At 44.4% G+C, this 20,972-nt stretch overlaps 1 protein-coding gene across 3 annotated transcripts; it reads right to left on the bottom strand.

Annotated features, from left to right (window-relative positions):
- Positions 1 to 38: 38 nt before the first annotated feature.
- Positions 39 to 20,583, bottom strand: MRNIP (MRN complex interacting protein). 3 transcript variants are annotated; one of them, XM_047865632.1, is made up of 7 exons: positions 20,445 to 20,583; positions 17,710 to 17,769; positions 12,144 to 12,232; positions 8,338 to 8,413; positions 7,006 to 7,163; positions 6,232 to 6,319; positions 39 to 911 (listed from the first exon to the last, which is right to left on the bottom strand). In XM_047865632.1, the coding sequence occupies exons 1-7, from the start codon at positions 20,508 to 20,510 to the stop codon at positions 426 to 428; spliced, it is 1,023 nt and encodes a 340-aa protein (XP_047721588.1). In that variant the 5' UTR covers positions 20,511 to 20,583; the 3' UTR covers positions 39 to 425. The 3 variants fall into 3 exon arrangements, with proteins under 3 accessions (XP_047721588.1, XP_047721596.1, XP_047721601.1); XM_047865640.1 differs by lacking the exon at positions 20,445 to 20,583 and adding an exon at positions 19,705 to 19,747 and having other exon boundaries at positions 8,338 to 9,560; XM_047865645.1 differs by lacking the exon at positions 20,445 to 20,583 and adding an exon at positions 19,705 to 19,747 and having other exon boundaries at positions 8,338 to 9,533.
- Between the last annotated feature and the right edge of the window lie 389 nt (positions 20,584 to 20,972).

The following is a 20,972-nucleotide window of genomic DNA, read 5'->3' as shown; positions in this document are numbered from 1 at the left end:
CCTGATAGTTGTTTGTCATTTTATTTTTGAAAGACCACACCTGTGTGAGCAGGGGGAGGGACAGGAGAGGGGGCAGAGGAGCCAAACTAGGCTTCGCACTGACAGCACAAAGCCCAACGTGGGGCTTGAACTAAAGAGCCAGAGGAGACGCTCAACCATCTGAGCCACCCAGTGCCCTGTAGTGTGTCTTTCTTGACAGGACTGGGGATCACTTATGGGAACTTTTAAAAAAAAAAAATCTACACCCAATGTGAAACTTTATCTCAGGATGAGTTCAAGTCACACACTCTTCCAACTGAGCCAGCCAGGCACCCCTATTTATGGGAACCATTTAAAAGCTACTTGGGGAGCCCCCTTTCCAGTGGCCAAGAGGTCTAACTTGCTCATACAACAAATATGTCTGTTAGTAAAATTCTAGTTTCAGTTCACAAGTGGTCCTCAAAGTCCTCCCCAGTTTTAAAGAGGTCACACAGTTGCACAAGTGGGGGCTCTTGTGCCCCTGTGGCTAAGGACCCACTCTTTGCCAGAGGATTGGTGTCCCATGGCTGTTTGGTGGTCTTTACGCAGGGGCTCTGGGAGCTGGATGTGAGCGTGTGTGTGAGCCAGAGAAGCTCGGGTGCATCGTGGGGCCTGCTGACGTACCTCTCCCTTGGGGTCTGGGCCCTAAGGGTCCCCTGCTCAGTCAGTGCCACCTCGGCTGGCCTAGGGTCTCTATTCAAAGGAACTGGGGGCTCCATGTCCACACATTGGCTGTTTCCAGGTGGCTGAAGGAATTGTTCCCACTTGGAAGGCATGGTCCTGACATGGTGGGCAGGTTGTGGAGGATCCCCCTGAGGAACAAAAAGCTCCCTGGTGCCCCGGTCCTTGTGACTGCTTTTGTCTTTGACCTTCCCCATCAAGCCAGTGTGGTCCTGCAATGGAAAGGAGAGAAGATGATCAGGTCCGCCATTCAGAACAAGTGCCAGTGGCCCAGCAGGACCCAGGGATGGGAGAGAAGGGTCCCTGTGCCTGCATTGCTGTGTCCTCTGCCTCAGGGTTCTCCCACTTTTCACTCTGTTCTGCCTACTTGCTAGTTCTTGTGCTGGCAGGCTAGAGACCTGCTTTCATTCTGTGGTTTGGCAAAGCAGGGCAAATAAATGCCCTCACCTCAAATCCTCTGCCAAATTCTATGACCAGGCTTTCCAGAAAAGAGTATTCCCATGGAAACTTAGAATCAGGTGAGAGGGTGCCTGAGAGGAGGGGTCAGCAGGAAAGGCCCATGAGACCATCTAGAAAGCGGGGAAGAGCTGTCCTGTCTGCTCACTGTCAAACAGATGGGAAGGTCTCTCTGGAACCGCGGGGGAAGGTTTGAAGCCGGTGGGGGTGGGGTGGGGTGGGGAGTGGCTGCACAGAAGACCCCAGGAGGTGAGCACAGCATGGGGCCTGGCCTCTCTTCCCTCAGGAGCCAAGTGCACACTGGAACCAGGGTTTGACGGCCTATAAAGGCATCTGAGAGTAGGAACAGGCAGGACCCTGCATCACTACCCGAGGGCAGTGTGGAAGAGGCTTGTGGTCGGTTGTAACAGCCGAAGATCACCATTGGCCCTGCCCCTGACTTGCTGGGACCACGTTATTGTGCAGCCTTAGTTCCTCACCTGCAAAACCAAACATGCCTGTGTGGGCATCCCACGTGACAATGTAGTTAAAATGTTTGAGGGACCAGCAGATCAATAACTCATTATTCTAGGACTTCGAGATTCAGGGCCACATAGCTAGTCAGTGGCCACATCAAAGTTTGGCCTTTGCCCTACTGTGTGAGGCTGGCCAGGCTGACCTTGGCCTATGTTGCGGGGATGCAGTGACTGAGGCCCAGCAGAGACTTCTGCCTTAGTGCCTGTGGCTCCGGTGACAGAAGAAAGCAAAGTCTGAGTGCAGTGGGGTTGGGAAGATTTAAAACACCAAGAACGAGGGGCGCCTGGGTGGCGCAGTCGGTTAAGCGTCCGACTTCAGCCAGGTCACGATCTCGCGGTCCGTGAGTTCGAGCCCCGCGTCAGGCTCTGGGCTGATGGCTCGGAGCCTGGAGCCTGTTTCCGATTCTGTGTCTCCCTCTCTCTCTGCCCCTCCCCCGTTCATGCTCTGTCTCTCTCTGTCCCAAAAATAAATAAAAAACGTTGAAAAATAAAAAAAATAAAAATAAAAAAATAAAAATAAAACACCAAGGACGAGCAGAAGTGTGGGGAGGGTGGTGGGGCTGGGTAGGAGGATTTTAAGCTTACCTCGTACCATGGACATATGGGGGCAACAACTACATGTATCCTAACTCAAAATGATGTGAAGCATGGCAGGACAGACTTTGCACAGCTAGTTGTAACAAGATAATATTGGGAAGGGTAGGAGGGGCAGAGATGAGGGCAGTCAAGGACCAAACCCTTGGAGTGACTGGCCACAAATGGGAGGGGTCAGACCCCACACGAGGCACCCCTGGCCTCAGGGACCTGCACTGGGAAGACCAGTCCCTATATAACATCTGGCTTTGTAAATCTGGAGCTTAACACTAAGAGAGCTGGAGGGTGATAGGAAACCAAGTCCCTGTCCGTAAAGAGCCAACACGATAAATAACTGTGCCCAACACAGCACAGAAACAGTAGTTTGAAAAGCACCTTGGGTATATATGTGAAGATCTTAGTTAACTAATTTTAGGATATATGCTGGAGGGGCAGGGATCTGTAGGAGCTCTCTTCTGGAACAAAAGTGCTAGTGGGCACCATTTCACTTGCCCTCCCCCAGCCAGGATAACGGGATGCGTGTAGGAGCCAGTTCTGTCTCCACACACTGTGCTAGCACCGTGTGCTCTGCTCCCAGCCGTCCCTGGTAGTCTTGAATTCTGGCAAACATTTAAAGAGTTAATACCTATTCTCTTCACACTATTCCAAAAAACAGAAGAGTAAAGAAAACTTGTACATTCATTATATGAGCATTGTATCAGCATTATGCTGATACCAAAACCAGACAAAGGCACTGCAAGAAAAGAAAATTATGGACCAAAATCCCTGATGAATACAGATGCAAAAATCAAAAAAATCTTAGTAAGCCAATTTCAGCAATATGTTAAAAGGATCATCATTCGCCATGATCAAGTAGGATTTATTCCAGGTACATCAGGGTGATTCAATGTTCACATATTAGTTAATGTGATACATGGTATCAACAAGAGAAGGATAACAACCAATTGTTCATCCCAATAAGATGCAGGAAAAGCATCTGACAAGGTACAATATCCATTCATGGTAAAAACTCTCAATAAAACGGGTTTAGAGGAAACACACTTCAACATAATAAAGGCCATATATGTCAAGCCCACAGTTAATACCATACTAAATGGTGCAAAAGTGAAAGCTTTTCCTCTAAGATCTCAGGAACAAGACAAGGATATCCACGTTCACTACTTTCATTCAGCAGAGTACTGGAAGTCCTACCATAGCAATCAGACAAGAAAAAGAAATAAAAGGCATCCAAACTGGTAAGGAAGAAGTAAAACTCACTATTTGCAGATGACATGATACTCCATATAGAACACTCTAAAGACTCCACCTAGGAACTATTAGAATAAATGAATTCAGTGAAGTTGCAGAAATCTCTTGTGTTTGTATACATTAATAACAAAAGAGAAAGAGAAATTCTATACACTAATATACACTAATAAGAGAATTCTATATGCTAATAATAGAAATTAAGAAAACAACCCCATTTATGACTGTATCAAAAAGAATAAAATACCTCGGAATAAATTTAACCAAAGACGTAGAAGACCTATATTCTGAAAACTGTACGACACTGATGAAAGCAACTGAAGATGACACAAACAAATGGAAAGATAAACCACGCTCATGGATTAGAAGGATTAATACTGTCCCATACTACCCTATGCAATCTATGAAATTCAATGCAATCCACATGAAAATACCATTTTTCACAGAACTAGAACAAACAATCCTTAAATGTGTATGGAATCCAAAAGACCCTGAGTAGCAAAAGCAAACTTGAGAAAGAAAAACAAAGCTGGAGGTGTAACAATCACAGATTTCAAAATATACTACAAAGGTATAGCAATCAAAACTTATCGGCATAAAAAATGGACACACAGATCAGTGGAACAGAATAGAAAATCCAGAAATAAACCCACGATTATATGGTCAGTTAATCAAGGACAAAGAAGGGAAGAATGTACAGTGGGGGAAAAGACAGCCTCTTCAATGAAAGGTGGTGGGAAAACTAGACCATTTTTTTTACACTGTACAAAAAAATAAACTCAAAATGGATTAAATATCTTCTAGGCACACCTGGGTGGCTCAGTCGGTTAAGTGTCCAACTCTTAATTTCGGCTCAAGTCACGATCTCACGGTTCATGAGTTTGAGCCCCGCGTCGGACTCTGTGCTGACAGCACGGGGCCTACTTGGGATTCTCTCTTTCCCTCTTTGCCCCTGCCCCACTCACATACTCATGCACAAGCTCTCTCTCTCTCTCTCTCAAAATAAATAAACTTAAAAAAAACAACTTTCAAAAAAAAGAAAGGGGGTTAAAGACCTAAATGTGAGATCTGAAACCATAAAACTCTTAAAAGACAATATATACAATAAGCTCTTGAACAATGGCCTTAACAACATATTTATGGCTATGACTCCTCAGGCAAGGGAAACAAAAGCAAAAATAAAATACTGGGAGCACATAAAAACAAAAAGCTTTTGCATAGTGAAGAAAGCCATTAACAAAATGAAAAGGTAATGTGTACTGAATGGAAGAAGATATTTGCAAATAACATATCTGAAAAGGGGTTAATATCCTTAAAATATAAAGAACTTATAATACAACTCAACACCAAAAACCCAAATAATCCAATTAAAAAATGGGCAAAGGGCCCAAATAGACACTTTTCCAAAGAAGACATACAGATGGCCAACAGACACATGAAAAGATGCTCAACATTGCTAATTATCAGGGAAATGCAAATCAAAACCACAATGAAATATTATCTCACACCTGTCAGAATGGGTATTATCAAAAAGACAAGAAATAACAAGTATTGGGGAAGACATGGAGAAAAGGGAACCCTAGTGCACTGTTGGTGGGAATATAAACTGGTGTAACCACAGTAGAAAGCTATATGGAATTTCCTCAAAAAATTAAAAATAGAAATACCATATGATCCAGTAATTTCATTACTGGGTATTTACCCAAAGAAAGCAAAAACACCAATTCAAAAAGATATATGCGCCCTTATGTTTACTGCAACATTATTTATAACAGCCAAGATATGGAAACAGCCCAAGTACCCATTGATGATAGATGAGTAGATAAAGATGTGGTATATATCTATATAATGGAATATTACTCAGCCATAAAAACGAATTCATAAATACAGAGGACTGGTGGTTGCCCAAGCGGAAGGGGATGAGGAGATGGGCAAAATAAATGAAGGGGATGAAAAGATACAAACTTCCAGTGATAAAATAAGTAAGTCATAGAGATGAAAAACAGCATAGGAAATATCATACTGTAATAATGTATGGTGACAATGACTATATTTATCATGGTGAGCACTGATTCATGTATTGAACTGCTAAATCACTCTGTTGTACATCAATATAACTGTATGTCAACTATACTCCAATAATTAAAAAGAACAAGAGCAGAACCTAGGGGAAGACAGTGTCTCAGTGCAAAAGAACACACTTGGGTAACTGAAGGTGAGGATGGGAACAATTCCTTAGAAATCCAGGGCAGATCCCATGTTGGCTAGTCTGACAAAGACCCTCCACTGCATGTAGAAGGAAGAGAAAATTCCTGACTCAGAAAAGCCCTAGTGGCTAACCTTCGTTGATCAAGCTGTCCTTTTGACTAGGAGCTCACATCACTGAGAGATTGAATACGGCAGGGAAATGGTACAAGCCAGAGAAAGGAGTTGGCTTAAGTCAAAGCAGACAAAACACTTGGGTGTTAAAAAATTCTATGTGTGGTTCGGGCGCCTGGATACCTCAAGGGTAAGCATCCAACTTCAGGTCAGGTCATGATCTCACAGTTTGTGAGTTCAAGCCCCTTGTTGGGCTCTGTGCTGACAGCTCAAACCCTGGAGCCTGCTTCAAATTGTGTCTCCCTCTCTCTCAAAATTGAATAAACATTAAAAAAAAAAAAATTCTATAGTGTGTTCAGTAGTTACTAGGACCAGAAGAGAAACACTGTCCTCATTCACTGACCTTCTGAGGCTCCAAGGGAATCTCAGAGTCACTCGGGTTCCAGACATCAGGGCTGTGTGGAGGACGGTCTGTGCTCTGGATCCATTTCCTGGTGGAGATAAAGTTCTGTCAAGAATCTAGTCCTATCACCTCACAAGGTCCTGATCCTGACTTGGTGGTCACCAGGTGTGACCTCTAGCACAGGCAATTGTCCTCCCATACAGCTTCCAAGGTGGCTTCTCTGCTTCTCCTCCACTGCCAATAACAGGCTGCCCAACAACATGCAAGGCTGTCCATTTCTGCTCCATAGCTCGTAGTTGCTAGAAAGTTCTTAAATTGAATTGGAATCTACCTTCCAATAAATCACTCGCCCTATGGGAGCCACCGTGGATCTAGATAAGGCAGTGTCTCAGAAGAATTGCAGAAACACAGAGTATGCCTACAGGAGAAGACACCTGTAAGAGGTCAGGTCTTTCCTGCTGTAGGTTATAAGCTCCCAGGCCTGTAAGCCACTCTGGCCACACTTCACTTTGTCAATTCTTCTGGGGATCAGTACAGTCACAATTAAGTGAGCACCATAAAAGGTGCTCATATTGGCACCCCGCACCTCTCACCTCTGTGCGGCAGCATCTGGCACCTGGCGAGGCCAAGGAGGGCCTGGTGAAGCTAGCTGCTGGCCATCGCCACTCAGACTTCCCCCATGCTGCTGGCTGCTAGAGGTTGCCCATCGCTCCCCGCCATCTGTGAGTCACTGTGGGTATGGGGCGATGGCTGGATTAGTGACTAGCTTGGCACCTTTTTCTAGGCAGGCCTGTGTTAAAGGGAGGGTCCGTCTTCTCTGTCCTGGACAAGGGCTGTGTCTTGAAACACACTCCTCCTCCTTCCATCCCCTGTTCTTCTGAGTCTCCTTCCAGATACTTCAGCCAGCGGTTCTCTGAGGACTGAGGTTTTTCCTACAGGATTGGGAAGTAAGTTTATTCTCAGGACCCACATCTCCCTTGTCACCAGGAAAGGTATTTCGCTGGAAGGTAATGGGGAGATGGGTGTCCTGAGGCACCACTGGGGACTGTGCACACTGGCACAGGCCAGGGGAAAGATACAGGGCACAGCTCATCAAGGAAATTTACAAATGTCCATGCTCCCTGACCTAGGGGTTCCAAATGAAGACAAAGGCACAAAGATGCTCATCAAAGTGATATGAACCACAGCAAATATGTATTATAGCAAAAATCTGGAAATAATCTACATGCCCGGTCATCATGGAACAAACACTGGTTACATCCACTATATTCCGTAAATACTGGACATCACTGAAAACTCTACTGCGACACAAGAACAACATAAGTGAAGACTCCAGGGTGCAAACTAGCATTTCTTGTAATAACAATGATGTAAAATTAAGTCCCTAAGTGGACAGAATTGGAAGTATAGAACCAAGTATGTGAGAGCTTCTGGGTTAAGGTGATGTACTTAGGAGCAGGGCTCTTGTTTATAATAAAAACAGGAAAAGCGAGCGACATTGCCAAGCAACTGACATTGCCAACGTGATTCTGTGAGTGGAGGCAGGCTCTGTCCTCAGGTGAGCAGGGGGCCCCTGGCAGCTGTTCCCACTAACCCTGTCCCCAGAAGGACACAGCACTGGGTACCCACAGCACCTTGGATGTACCAATGGCATCACTTCCTCATTCACTCAAGCTCTTACACACACTGCCCAGCCAACACTGTCTGAGCACCTACTTTCCTAGGCACTGGGACAGAAAGCTGGATGTGAGCCCTGCTGGGAGGCCCAGTCTGGAGAAAGGAAATGTGAAAGCCAGGTACTGTACAATAGCACCTTTTCCCTGTCAGAGGTGTGCCCAGAGCACTGCGGGACAAGGGGAGAAACACGGGGAGGTAAAGTTCAAGCTAATTTCAGAGGAGTTCTCCCAGCCAAAGACAAGGCCCCGTTCAGAGTACCATAATTACTGGTACACACATTACTGGTACAAAAGGGATAGGTTTACTCTTTGTTGTGTTTCCAGTAGATTTAAGCCAAGTGCCCGTTGTTGATAGCACTGTTGAACAAAAGATCAACAGATGAATAAATGGAACCCCCTCTGTGACACAGAGACAGAGCTGCTGGCTTACCTGTGAACTCACATGCTCAGCCTGCTGAGGCTCTGCATTGTCCTCTTCGTCAATATTTACAGGTTCTTCCAGAGACCTTAGTGAAAGATTGTACATGTGTCCTTAGTAAAATGACCAGGAAGACGAAGGGCAAGGAGAGGAGAACAGCAGGACATAAATACTTGACAACAGCCATCAAAGGCTGTTCTAGGGGATCTTAGGATCTTATTTCTGTTGTTCTGATCTAGTTCAGGAGGCCTGGGCAGAGGCACCAACAACAGGAAAGGTGACACAGGGCAGACTCTAAAGCTGGAGAGACCAGAGTTTGCATCCTGTCTTTGCCAATGACTGGCGGTCATTGTCAGTGTGACTTTGGGTTCATCATTTTACCCCGCTTCCCTCATCCACAAAAGACAATACTGCATGGGTGACTGTGAAGACAAACGTGACAAAGTGTGTGCACATGCCTGGCTGAGGGCCTGGAACACGGAGAGTAATGTCAGCTGAACTCCTGTACCACAGAGTCCCTCCCATCAGCAATGGAGAGGTCTCTACTGCATAGGGTTATATAAGTCTTTCTAGTCATACCTCAACCCTTACTAGACAGGAGAGGCACTGTGTGTGTCACAGGGAGGGAACAGCACAGGGAAGAGGATCAGGGCTCTTCCACCACATAAAGAAGAGTGGGGAGCCAGAGCCTCTGTGGTCTCTAATGGGACTGAGGGGCGGGTAAATACTTACCATGCAAGGGCTGGAGGTTAGCACAAGGCCAGCCCCACCCATATCACACAGGGTGGTTACATCACACAATCAGGAGGGCACTCTCCCTGGTGAGCTATGCGAACTGCCAACTCTGCCAAATGTGGGCGTCTGTACTTGATTCTGTTCATCTGTACGCAGAAGCCAATAATCCTCACAGGGTGATTATGATGAGGAAATTAGATCATGCATGTGAAACACCTACCCTGCCACATGGCTGATAATCCAGTGTTCACCAGAGCAGTGGCCTAGCACCCACTGGCTAGAAGTCTGCTCACCTTTCTGATTCAGGAACTCAACTCCATCAATAAAGGACATCTCTCAACAGTCTGAGGATACCAGTCTGTGTTCTTGTTTCTGACGTTACCACTGACAAGTCGGGTGTCTGATGTTCCTTTGTAGGAGATCTCTCTTCTCTCCACCTACTCTTCAGCTCTCCCCTTTGTCTTCCGTGTTCCCTAATTTCATTATGTTGTTGTCATCATCTAAGGGTCATTTAATTTTTTTTAACCTTAAAAATTAACTTGAGGTATAACATACACTAAAACTCAAGTGTACAGATGAGCTTTGATAAATTAGATCTTTGAAACTATCACCCCAATCAAGATACAGCAAAAACATTTTTCATTGAGATATAATGGACAAGATATGGAAAATTCTCATCACCCCCAAAAGTTCTCATACCTGTCTTGGCAGGCAATTCTCTCCCCTAGAAAACCACACTGATCCATTCAGCAGGTAGTCTCTTGTGTCGGCTTCTCTCACTTAGCAATGTTTTTGAGATTTGCCCATGTTGTTTCTGTTGTAGCATGCCACTGCATGAACATACCTCAATGTGTTTATCCATTAACCTTCTGTATGTCCACATACAGATATTGCACTCAGTCACTGCAGCATCATAGTAGACCTTGAAATTAGGCAGTAGAAATCCTCCAGCTTTGTTCTTATCAGAATTGTTTTGGTAATTCTAGGTACTTGCATTTCTTTTTTTTATTTTTTTTTTTCAATGTTTATTTATTTTTGGGACAGAGAGAGACAGAGCATGAACGGGGGAGGGGCAGAGAGAGAGGGAGACACAGAATCGGAAGCAGGCTCCAGGCTCCGAGCCATCAGCCCAGAGCCTGACGCGGGGCTCGAACTCCCGGACCGCGAGATTGTGACCTGGCTGAAGTCAGACGCTCAACCGACTGCGCCACCCAGGCGCCCCGGTACTTGCATTTCTATATAAATTTTAGGATTAGTTTGCCAATTTTTACCAAACAAACAAACAAACAAACAAACAAAAAACCCCACTGGAATTTTGATTTGGATTAGGTGGTCTCTACCAACCAATTTAGGATAAACTGAAATCTTCATGATATTGAATTTTCCAATCCATGAACATGAACTCTTCATTAACTTAGACCTTTTAATTTCCTTAGCAATGTTTTATGGTTTATACTGAACAGATCTGACACATTTTTGTTATATTTATCCCTAAGTATCTAATTTTTGATGCTGTTCTAAATGGTATTTGATTTAAAAAATCATTTTCCAATTGTTCATAGCATTTATATAGAAATAATTTAATTTTGTACATTGACTTTGTATCCTTGTGATCTTGCTAAAATATTAGCTCTAGTAGCATTTGTGTAGTTTCATCAGGATTTCCTACATACATAATCATGGTGTTTGCAAATAAAATAATGACTTGTTCCAGTTTGAGATTTATTGTTTCCTAAATCTAAGAATGTAAGTCTTTGATTCTAGAAAATGCTCTAGTCTTTTCTCTTCAAATATTGCCTTTACCCTGCTTTCTTAATTCCCTCTTGCCGAACTCTTCCCTTAGTTTCCATGTTTCTCAACTCACATTTTCCACCTTTTTATCTTTCTGTGTTGCACTGTGAATACTTTCTTCAGATTTATCTTCCATTTCACTGATTCTCTCTTCAGCTACATTTAATGCTCAATCTGTCCACTGAATTTTTAATTTCAATGATTATACTTTTAATTTCTACAAACTCTTTCTGGTTCTTTTTCAAATGTACTTGGTCATTTTCTAAAGTCATTTGCCTTTTTTTTGTAATCTCCAACGTGGGGCTCCAATTCATGACCCCGAGGTCAAGAGTCACATGCTCTACCACCAACTGAACCAGCCAGGTGCCTTGAGGTCCCTTGCTTCTTACATTATCAACCTTCTCTTTTATTTCATTAACTATATTAAACATTCAGGTCTAGGCTGAAGATGTATGCTCCAGAGGAGCTATATTTACCTCTGCTTCCTTGGACAATTCAAAAATAAATTCTCCGCTTGAGGCTTTTCACACAGTGCATGTAGAAGACTGAAAAGCCATGTGATAGATTTCTTGTGTTTATTATACCCTGGAGAGAGATTTCCTCTCTTTGGCCAGCACCAAGGTCAACACAGGCAGGCTGCAAAGAGGGTGCATTTCTAGTTCAATTAATTCATGGAGGGTGTAGTCTTTTGGGGACTCAGCTTTTTTAAAAAAAAAAATTTATTTATTTATTTTGAGAGAGAGAATGTACAAGCGGGGGAGGGGCAGAGAAAGTGAGGGAGAGAGAGAATCCCTAACAGGTTCCACACTGTCAGCATAGAATTTGATGTGGGGCTCAATCCCATGAACCAGGAGATCATAACCTGAGCCCAAATCAAGAGTCGGACGCTTAACTGACTGAGCCACCCAGGTGCCCTGGGGACTCGGCTTTATGTCGTGGTCTCCTACTGACCTTCCCATGCTGAACAGGCCTTGTCTTTGTCTCTTGCACCCCTCCCAATCACCTAAATGAAAGTTCCAGAACACTAGGCTTCAAATGCCTCAACAGCCCAGGTACTTACTCTCTGAATTTTGGCTTTTGCTTCATTTTTGACTTCTGATATTTCATTTACTTCCATCATCTCATTGGTGTATTTAAAATATCATAGCTGACATATTTTAGTTATTTTCAGTTGGAAGAGTGTTAGGATAACTAATCACCATATAGAAAAAGCTTTCTCCATATAAAACTTCCACTAATCACTCAAGATGAACACAGGACAAGATAACTGTCCCCTTTTCAAACAACTGTACCTGAGTGACATCTCTGAAATCTGTCCCTGCAGCAGATTTAATTTTTGGACATGGCGTCTACAGTCAGCACCGGAACCCTCGCCGTAAGTCTGAAAAACAAAAAAATATTAAGTTTAAAAAGTGCTGATAGGATGCGGAGAAACAGATCCATTAGTGATGTACCTCAGGGAGAAGAAAGCTGTACTTTATAAGGCCCAAATGTACCATGCAGAAATTCTAATGACTGACCACTTTTTCTGGAATAATTGATTTGCAAACTAACAGTCTCAGGAACTAACAGTTCTGGTCTGACTGTCCTTCTAGCACTTGGAACTCTACACATCAAAGACTAACTCAGCCCCAGGCCCCACACAAAATGGTTAATAAACATGAATAAGAAATTGAAGATATGTAATGCAAACCACCAGTAAACATAAAATATGCTACTTCACTGATAATCTAAGGACCATAAAATAAGATGAAATACTTTTTTTTCACTTAGCAGTCACTCATTTGTTTAACAATATTTACTGAACACCTATTATGTGCCAGTCCCCTGGAGTAGTTAAGGACAATACAGTACAGAAGTGGACAAAAATCAGTCATCATGGAGCATACATTCTAGTGTGAGGAGACTGCATAAGTCAACTACGTGGCCATCAGATGACGAGAAGTACCACCAAGGAAAATAAGGTGATGAAAGGGGATGGGGCAGTGTGGGGGAAAGAGTAGACTATTTTATACAGGGCATTCAGGCAATAGATAACTAAGGTGACATTTGGGCACAAAATAGGAAGATATGAGGCATAAGCCACATAGATAGCTGGGGGAAAGCATTCAGCAGAAGCAATGAAATACACTTGAGGGCAAAGACCCCAAGCCTGTGAAGGAACAGTAAGGAGGGCACATGGCTAGAGCTGAGTGGTCCGGGGGAAGATGGTAGGAGATGAGGTCTGAGTGTATTATTCCCTACTACAGGCAAAGTCAGCCTCATGGGAACGAGACCTGTTCTGCGGCTGGCATCTTGAAAACATTAAAAAAATTTTTTTATTTGAAAATGTTAATAACCTTATCTTTGGAAGGCAGCTATACTCACCACTATACCACCAATGCTCAATAGCCTTATCTTTGAATACGTGTGATAAGATAATGGAGCACGTCCATAAGCAGAGGAGATATACACACTACACAAGTCCATTGTTCCTTGCCACACCATTTGCATACAGCATGCTCAATGACCCAGGAGCACAGAATTAAAGTGGACTCACAATACGTGGGAGTGTTCACTGAGACTCCGAGTGTAGACGCTATGTGTTTGCTGTCTATGCCTGAGTATGTGGGGAGCACCCACTGCCTGAGAGGGCAGGCTTTCCACTGGAACAAGAACTTGCTTCAGATTCAGAAGGAAGGCAAGGATGTTTTAAAAATACATGAATAATCAAAGAACCCTATCATATCTTTTTATTCCTGTTACTTGCCTGGAACAGCTGATCACTGAAAATCATTACATGGAAGGAAAGGGCAAGGCAGGGAGACCCTTGTTCCTTTCCCTCTCAGTCCTTCCTTATGCTAATCAGTGAGCTGATGGGGGAGAGTGTGGGGAGAATGTATCAATGAGTATAAAGAGCAGAGTTAGTTTTGTGCAGCATGTCCACTGTTCTGGTAAGAATGAAATACATAGGCATGAATGAGCTCCAAAATACAAATTGGGAAATTCTGAGGATTCTGCATATATATAGTAAATGTTCTTATATTATTCCACATATAGACTAAACACTTATTATTTTTTTTTAAGTAGGCTTCATGACCAGCACGGAGCCCACTGTGGGGCCTGAACTCATGAGACCCTGAGATCAAGATGTGAGCTGAGATCAAGGGTCAGATGCTTAAACCAATTGAGCCATCCAGGTACCCCTAGACTAAACGCTCTTTGCATTTTAAACTGGTGCTGCATAAAAATAAAAAAAATAAAATAATAATAATAAAATAATTTTAAAATGTTAGTTTTTCTTTACTTAGGAAGACATTCAACAGTAAATAAAAGACATTATAAAAAATCAAGAGAGACCAGGATGGAAAGGAAAAGCTTAATATTTTAGTATTTTTAACAGCTTTTTTTTTGCTTTTGAACAAGGGGCCCCACAATTTCGTTTTGTACCAGGCACACTTGGCCCTGCCTGTAGGACCATGGGTTTTGCTCTAACTTGGAAGGCTGGGGTGAGTGACCTCGCCTAGCACATGTTTTAGCAGGACCTTCAGATATGGTGCTAAGGGCAGACTGTAGGGCAGACACAGGTGGGCTAGCAGGAGGTTGCTGCAAACACTGATGTGGCTCAGACCACTGTAGTAACAAATGGTCATTCTGGGTACATCCTGAAAGTAGAGCTGACAAAATCTATTGATGGACTGGATGAAGAGTGTTTAAGAAAAAAAAAAAAAAAAAAAAAAGGAGTCAGAGAGGACTTCCATGTTTTTAGCCCAAACAACTAACAAGGGACTTAGCCCGTAAGAGACAGGGTGGACTGTGGGAGAGCAGGTGGGTGGGGTAAGGTGAGGCCTTCTGTTTGGAAAGGTGGGTTTGGGACACCCATTAGAGAGCTGAATGGATGGTGCAGGGGCAGGCCTGGGGCTTGAGATAGACATTCCAGAACTGTCAGGTGATCTCATCTCAGACCACCGAAGGAGTGTCACTAGAGAAGAGGCCAACAAACTGAGCACCACAGCATTCTCACATTTAGAAGTTGGGGAGATTAGAAAAAAACTAGCAAAGAGGACAGAAACACAGCCAGAAAGACAGCAGGAAAGCCAGGAGTGGGATGACTGGAAGTCCAGGTGAAGACAATGTTTCAGTGACAAACTTTCAGTGACAGACACTACCAATAGGTCAAGTCACCGGAGGAGTGAGAACTCACAACTGTTTTTAGCAAATGGAGATCCCTGATGACTTTGACATGAGCAATTTTACTGGACTGTGGGGAATAAAAGCCCAGCTGGGGTAAGTTCAAGCAAGAATGGGAGAGGAACTGCAGAATGGAATGGCAAAGCTTTAAAAGATGTTAAGTGGCAGGGAGGACGCTTGCCAGCATGGCAGGGACCACTGGCTGAATACTGAAATTCATTCTCCTCCTATCTGGCCACAGACTGGGCTACACTTTCTAGTCTTCCTTGCAGTTAGGTGTGGCCTTGAGACTAGGTTCTTTCTAGTGGGATGTGAGCCACTTCCGGGCCTGGCCCCTCAAAGCCTCCTGTGTAGCTCCTTCGTGCTCTTGCCCTTCAGTGGCTCCAGGCAGCAGGAGACAGGCCTCTGGGAGTGACAGAACCTCAAGATAGAAGGAGCCTGGGTCCCTGCATGACCTCACCAAGGACGGCTGCCCTGCTGATCTCAATTCCTCTCAGGTCTGTTACAAGAACAAGAGAAATAACTTCTTTTTTTAAAGTTTATTTATTTTCAGTAATCTCTACATACAACATGGGGCTCGAATTCATGACCCTGAGTTCAAGAGTTGCACACTCTTTTGACTAAGCCAGCCAGGCACCCCATCGAGAGAAACAACTTCTACTGTGTTAGGCCACCACAATTTTGTTGTCCTGTCACGGTGGCCTAGTCTACCATAAGCCATATACCACTGCACATGCATTGAGGTGCTGGGAAGAAGGTAGAGCCTCCTCAAGGAGAACTCAGAAGTATGTGCTGACATCAAAAACAAGCAGCAGTCACTAGCTCATGAGCCAGCCCCTTGCCTTCTGAGACTCAATCTTGGAGTGCGCCTCAGCAGCTGTACTGCTGACCAATGACCTGATCAGCCCCACTTCTACCATCCCAGCTGGCTGGACCAAAAGTGGACATCTGGGTCAAATGGGCCAATCATATCACTTCTGCCAGTTTATTAATTAGGACTCAGCTATTCTAGTTGGCTTGAAGTGAGAGTCCATGGTCTGTGGGTGGAGTGTGTTACTGTGAACTATCTGGGGAGATAGTAAGGGAAGGAGAGGAGGCAGGGAGAGGGGAAGGAGGATGTGGGGACAATCAGGTATGGGGAGAAGGGGAGGAAAAGATGCCTACATTGCTGGCAGCTTTTCAATTCTTGGGGCTGGTTCTTCAAGGGGTCAGGGGTGAAACCCCTCCCCTGAATTCCCCATGATACCCCATTATTTTGCCAGGACATTTTTTTTCTATTTTGCTGAGGCCATTCTGAAATATTCTATTATTTGTAACTAAAAGAGCCTTGGTCAAAAGATATCCTTTGAAACTGCAATTTAAACTTCTAGGAATTTGTCCTAAGGAAGTAATTTGTCTAGTGAAGGAGGAGGTTCTTTGTAAGAAGCTTCACTGAAGCATCGTTCTTACCAATGAAGATGAAGATCAACCTAAATGCCAAACAACATGGGATTGGTCACTTACCAACTCAACAAGTATTTATTGAGCGACCACTTACTCTGTGCCAGGTACTGTGCTATGTGCAGAGGGTGTATCAGTATAAAACAGGCAAAGCTTCTGCTCTCAGGGAACTTCCAGGAGATAAACAATACTCACATAAACACACTCAAATATAATATCTGATCGGGATAGTGAGAAGAGCTAGGCAAAGTTCCAACAATGAGCACAAAGGCCTTAAGAGTGCAGCACGTCTGGATTGTTTCAAGGTCATAAAGAAAAGGCCTTATGGCTGAAGGAGAACAAGGAGCTGAGGGTGGAGAGGTGGCATCAAGGGCCAGAGAAGGTATACAGGGGCTCAAAGAGGCAAAAGGTGCAGGACACTGTGTGGTATCAAAGAGATGAGATGGAGGGGTACCTGGGTGGTTCAGTTGGTTAAGCATCCGATTCTTGATTTCTGCTCAGGTCATGATCTCACAGTTGAGACTGAGCCCTGTGTCGGGCTCTACACTGACTGTATGAAGCCTTCTTGGGATTCTCTCTCTGCCCCTCCCTTGCTTGTGCTCATGCTCTTGCTCTCTCTCATGTGTGCTTCCTCCCTCAAACATACACATTAAAAAAAGCAAAAAAGGATGAGGTGGAGAAATAGGTATCCACTTGAAGAGAACGGCAATGGCCTAAATAAGCTTTTACTCCGAGCTTTCATTCTCTCTGTCTCGGTCTCCTGATGGCCTCCCCTTCCTGAGCCCACCCATGCCCACACCCTGCATGCACCAACATGCACCCGACCGGTTGTGGGTCTGACTGCCTGGTCATCTTCTTACAGGCTCCTGCATTTTCCCTGCATTGTGCTCAATCTAGTTTCAAATGGCCAGTGTGTGTGCACCGGTTTCTCTTCCTCTTCCACATGAGCAGATCTGTGAGGGCAAGAAGGACAAAGCTTTTTGCCTTCCCTTGTTTCTCCTGTGCCTGCAGGCAGAAAGTACTCAATAAATACTTGCTGACCAAATAAACAAATGAAGGTAACTTTCCATGCACTGCTCCATCCATTTCACTTCCTGAAGGAACAGGAATTTAGGGAGCAGAGGCTCTGCATCTAGTGAACTTGGTCCCAATACTGGGATGCTGGGACCCCATGAGAAACACGCTACTGCAGGGCTGGGCCCACCGGCTTTCTGGCCTGGGTATTAGATACCGTTTCTCAGGACTCACCCGCAAAAATGACTGCTTCTCTCCACAAGCTTTGCACGTCCACTTGAGACTCTTCTTTTCCTACAATGAATTTCAGAAATTTGGCTTAGATAATTATTTAAAACAGGTGGAACTGAATCAAAAATAATGATATAAAAAGGCCAGTGGAAAAGAGTAAAAGTGTAAAAACAAACCAACAACATATATGTATAAAAAGCTAGTACATTGTAAAGGTGGCATTTTCGGACTGAGGATAAAACAGACTATTTAATAAGTGGTGCTGGGAAAACTGGCTATCCATATCAAACAGTCTAGTTAGATCTCTATTACCTGTGGTTCTCAAAAATAATTCCACAACATTTAATTCCAATTCTTGATAAATCTAACTAGATCGGGTCTCTCTTAACAGGATAAAATACCTTACATTCAACTCTAAAACTGTAGAATCACTACCAGCTCTCCCATGAAAGTCAAGAACAAGCCAAGAATCCCCACTACTATTTACCATTGTTATTTTCTACAAATTGAATTGGAAAAGAAAAATAAGAGGTACAAAAACTGGAAATGAGGAAAACATTATCATTATTTATAGATTTTATTTTTTTTTTTTTTACCTGAAAACTCAAAACCAAATGAAAAACCACTAAAAACAATCTAAGATGGTGGGGATGAATACAAAGTTAATATAGCTTCAAAAGTTAATAGAGTCTTTATATAAGCAATTATCTAGTTAGAAAAGGCAACGGAACAGTCCATTTATAACAACAACAAAGAAAATATTATCAAAAGGCACCAAAGTTGTTTGAAAAAATGGAACGGAGTAGTGTGCTTAACATAAAAAACATGCCTGGGGGTGCCTGGGTGGCTCAGTCGATTAAGCCTCCAACTTCCACTCAGGTCATGATCTCACGGTCTGTGAGTTTTGAGCCCCATGTCTGGCTCTGTGCTGACAGCTGAGCCTGGAGCCTGCTTCATACTCTGTGTCTCCTTCTCTCTCTGACCCTCCCCCGTTCATGCTTTGTCTCTGTCTCAAAAATAAATAAACATTAAAAAAATTAAAAAAAAAACATGCCTGGGTTGATTTATAAAAATTAATAGATGTATGATCCTAACACAAAAACCATTGGGTTTTTTTGAAGCACCCAAAAGGATTCTAAGGAGGACAAGCCACATGTACAAATTTATGTGGGCATGTCCTACAATTCATTTAATTCTCCAGTATTGAACCTCAAACACCATAAGAATGTTTTCTATGGGTACATCTGCACATAAGAAATACACTTAAAAAAAAAAAAAAGGTCTGGAAGGACACATGGTAACTGGCTAGCTCTGGGGGATCTGGAGAGAGACAGTATGGTTTAACAGGATCTCTGCAGATAGCTCTGCATCTGCCATTTATTAGACCACTTGGTTTCTCTGGATTGCTGTATTCTCATCTCTGTAAAATAATAATGGTAAAATACCTAATCCAGAGGTTGTCTGAAATTAAAGGGGATGTGTGAAATTGTCATACCTGCAATTAAACTGTTAACTCTTTCCCCCCTTTAGTTTCAAATCACTTTTCATCGTTGAAAACGACCATGAAAGTGTGTACTACATTATACATGTGTAATAATTTAAAAAATGGAAATTTCTATTTAATATCAATTCCTAAAACACTGTCCAAAAAAATGAAGTAAGTAAAAACAATTCCTGAGTCCTCAAACAGCCCTTACAGTCCCAGCGAGCTTACAACTACATACTCAGCATCGGACTTTCAAACATACATTTTGAAGAAGTTTGAGGTTATCCTTTTTTCAGGGCACAGATTAGCAGACAACGAGAGGTAAGAGAGGACTATCAGAAGCAGATACGCCTGCTTGACAGCAGTGTTAGGTGACATCAAGCAGGAAGATCAAATGCTATCCAGGAAAAAAGAGGTTAAATGACATCCCCTAAATTGCATCTTGAAAGTTTGGGAAGCAGTACGTTTTAGAAGTATCGATTATCCTGTTTAAAATATTCATGCGGGGGCACCTGGGTGGTTCAGTCAGTTAAGCATCCGACTTCAGCTCAGGTCATGATCTTGCGGTCTGTGAGTTCGGGCCCGCATCGGGCTCTGTGCTGGCAGCTCAGAGCCTGGAGCCTGCTTCCGAATCTGTGTCTCTCTCTCTCTCTGCCCCTCCCCTGCTTGCTCTCTGTCTCTGTCTCTCTCTCAAAAATAATAGACATTAAAAAAATTAAAAAAAAAAATATTCATGCGCGAGTTGTTTACACTATGGGAAAGGCAGCGAGTCCCTTAACATGCGGATGGAGACACTGCCACAGCCAAGCAGTGGCAGCAGGGGACGCCCGTTCGTGTGTCAGTTTTAAAAACTGTCATCTCCCATGTATTCAAATTAAGAAAGAAGCCACTTTGGGAGCTAGGCTCTACATAAAAGAGGCTATCCTCAACCTCTCTTTCCCAACTATCTGTAAGTTACGAGGCCGCCTCGGCAGAAACCACTGCCCCTGGTTCCTACGAATCCTTTACAACAGCCATGACAAAAACTAAAAAAACAAAGCCCACAACCACGTTATGAAGAGATATCAAAACCCAGTCCTCAAGGCCAGTCATCATCACGTGTCCGGGCCTCAAGGAGACCCAAGCAACTGCAGGAGACGGCGCCCGCGCCTGAGGGCAAGGTACGGGAAGGAGGCCGGGCACCCCGCGGCCCCGCCAAGTCCCGCACGCCGTCCCTACGCCCAACAGAGGGGGAGGCCGGTGCCCACCCCACCTGGTGCGACTGGAAGAGGCGGCAGCTATAGCACCGCAGCACCCGAAACCGCTGAGGCGCCGCCATTGCGGTTACCCTCGCCGCTGCGCATGCGCCCTGTCCTCCTGCCCGCCCGAACTACGTCCCCCGCACGCGTTCAGGGCCCACTAGACACCTCCCCCAACCGCTTCGTCTCGCCTCACGTGCGCATGCGCTTTGCGCTTCGGTCGGCCCCAGCTCCGCCCTCACCAGGCTTTCGGGCCTCTCTAGCCTGCTGGGCTCGCTGGGAGGATTGAAGTTGCAAGGGCAAGTCCTCCAGCCGCTGCTCGGGGTCTGGCCATTGCCCTCACCATTCCCTCTGCTGCTTCTAGTCGCAGACTGGGAATGGGAGTTCCGCCCCGGCCCAACCCCTGGGACTCGTGGTTGGGGTTTGCGGGTCTTCTGGGCAGAGGCAGCCAGGTAACCTTTGAGCCTGAGCCCCGAGGACCGCGAAAACACGCAGCTCACCAGCCCCACGCTTACGGGAGAGGGAGAGAGGAGAGGCAGCTG

This window comes from Prionailurus viverrinus, chromosome A1 (assembly GCF_022837055.1).
Source record: "Prionailurus viverrinus isolate Anna chromosome A1, UM_Priviv_1.0, whole genome shotgun sequence".
NCBI lineage: Eukaryota > Metazoa > Chordata > Mammalia > Carnivora > Felidae > Prionailurus > Prionailurus viverrinus.
Note: the sequence above shows the minus strand (reverse complement) of the source record. Positions and strands in the feature narration are given on the sequence as shown.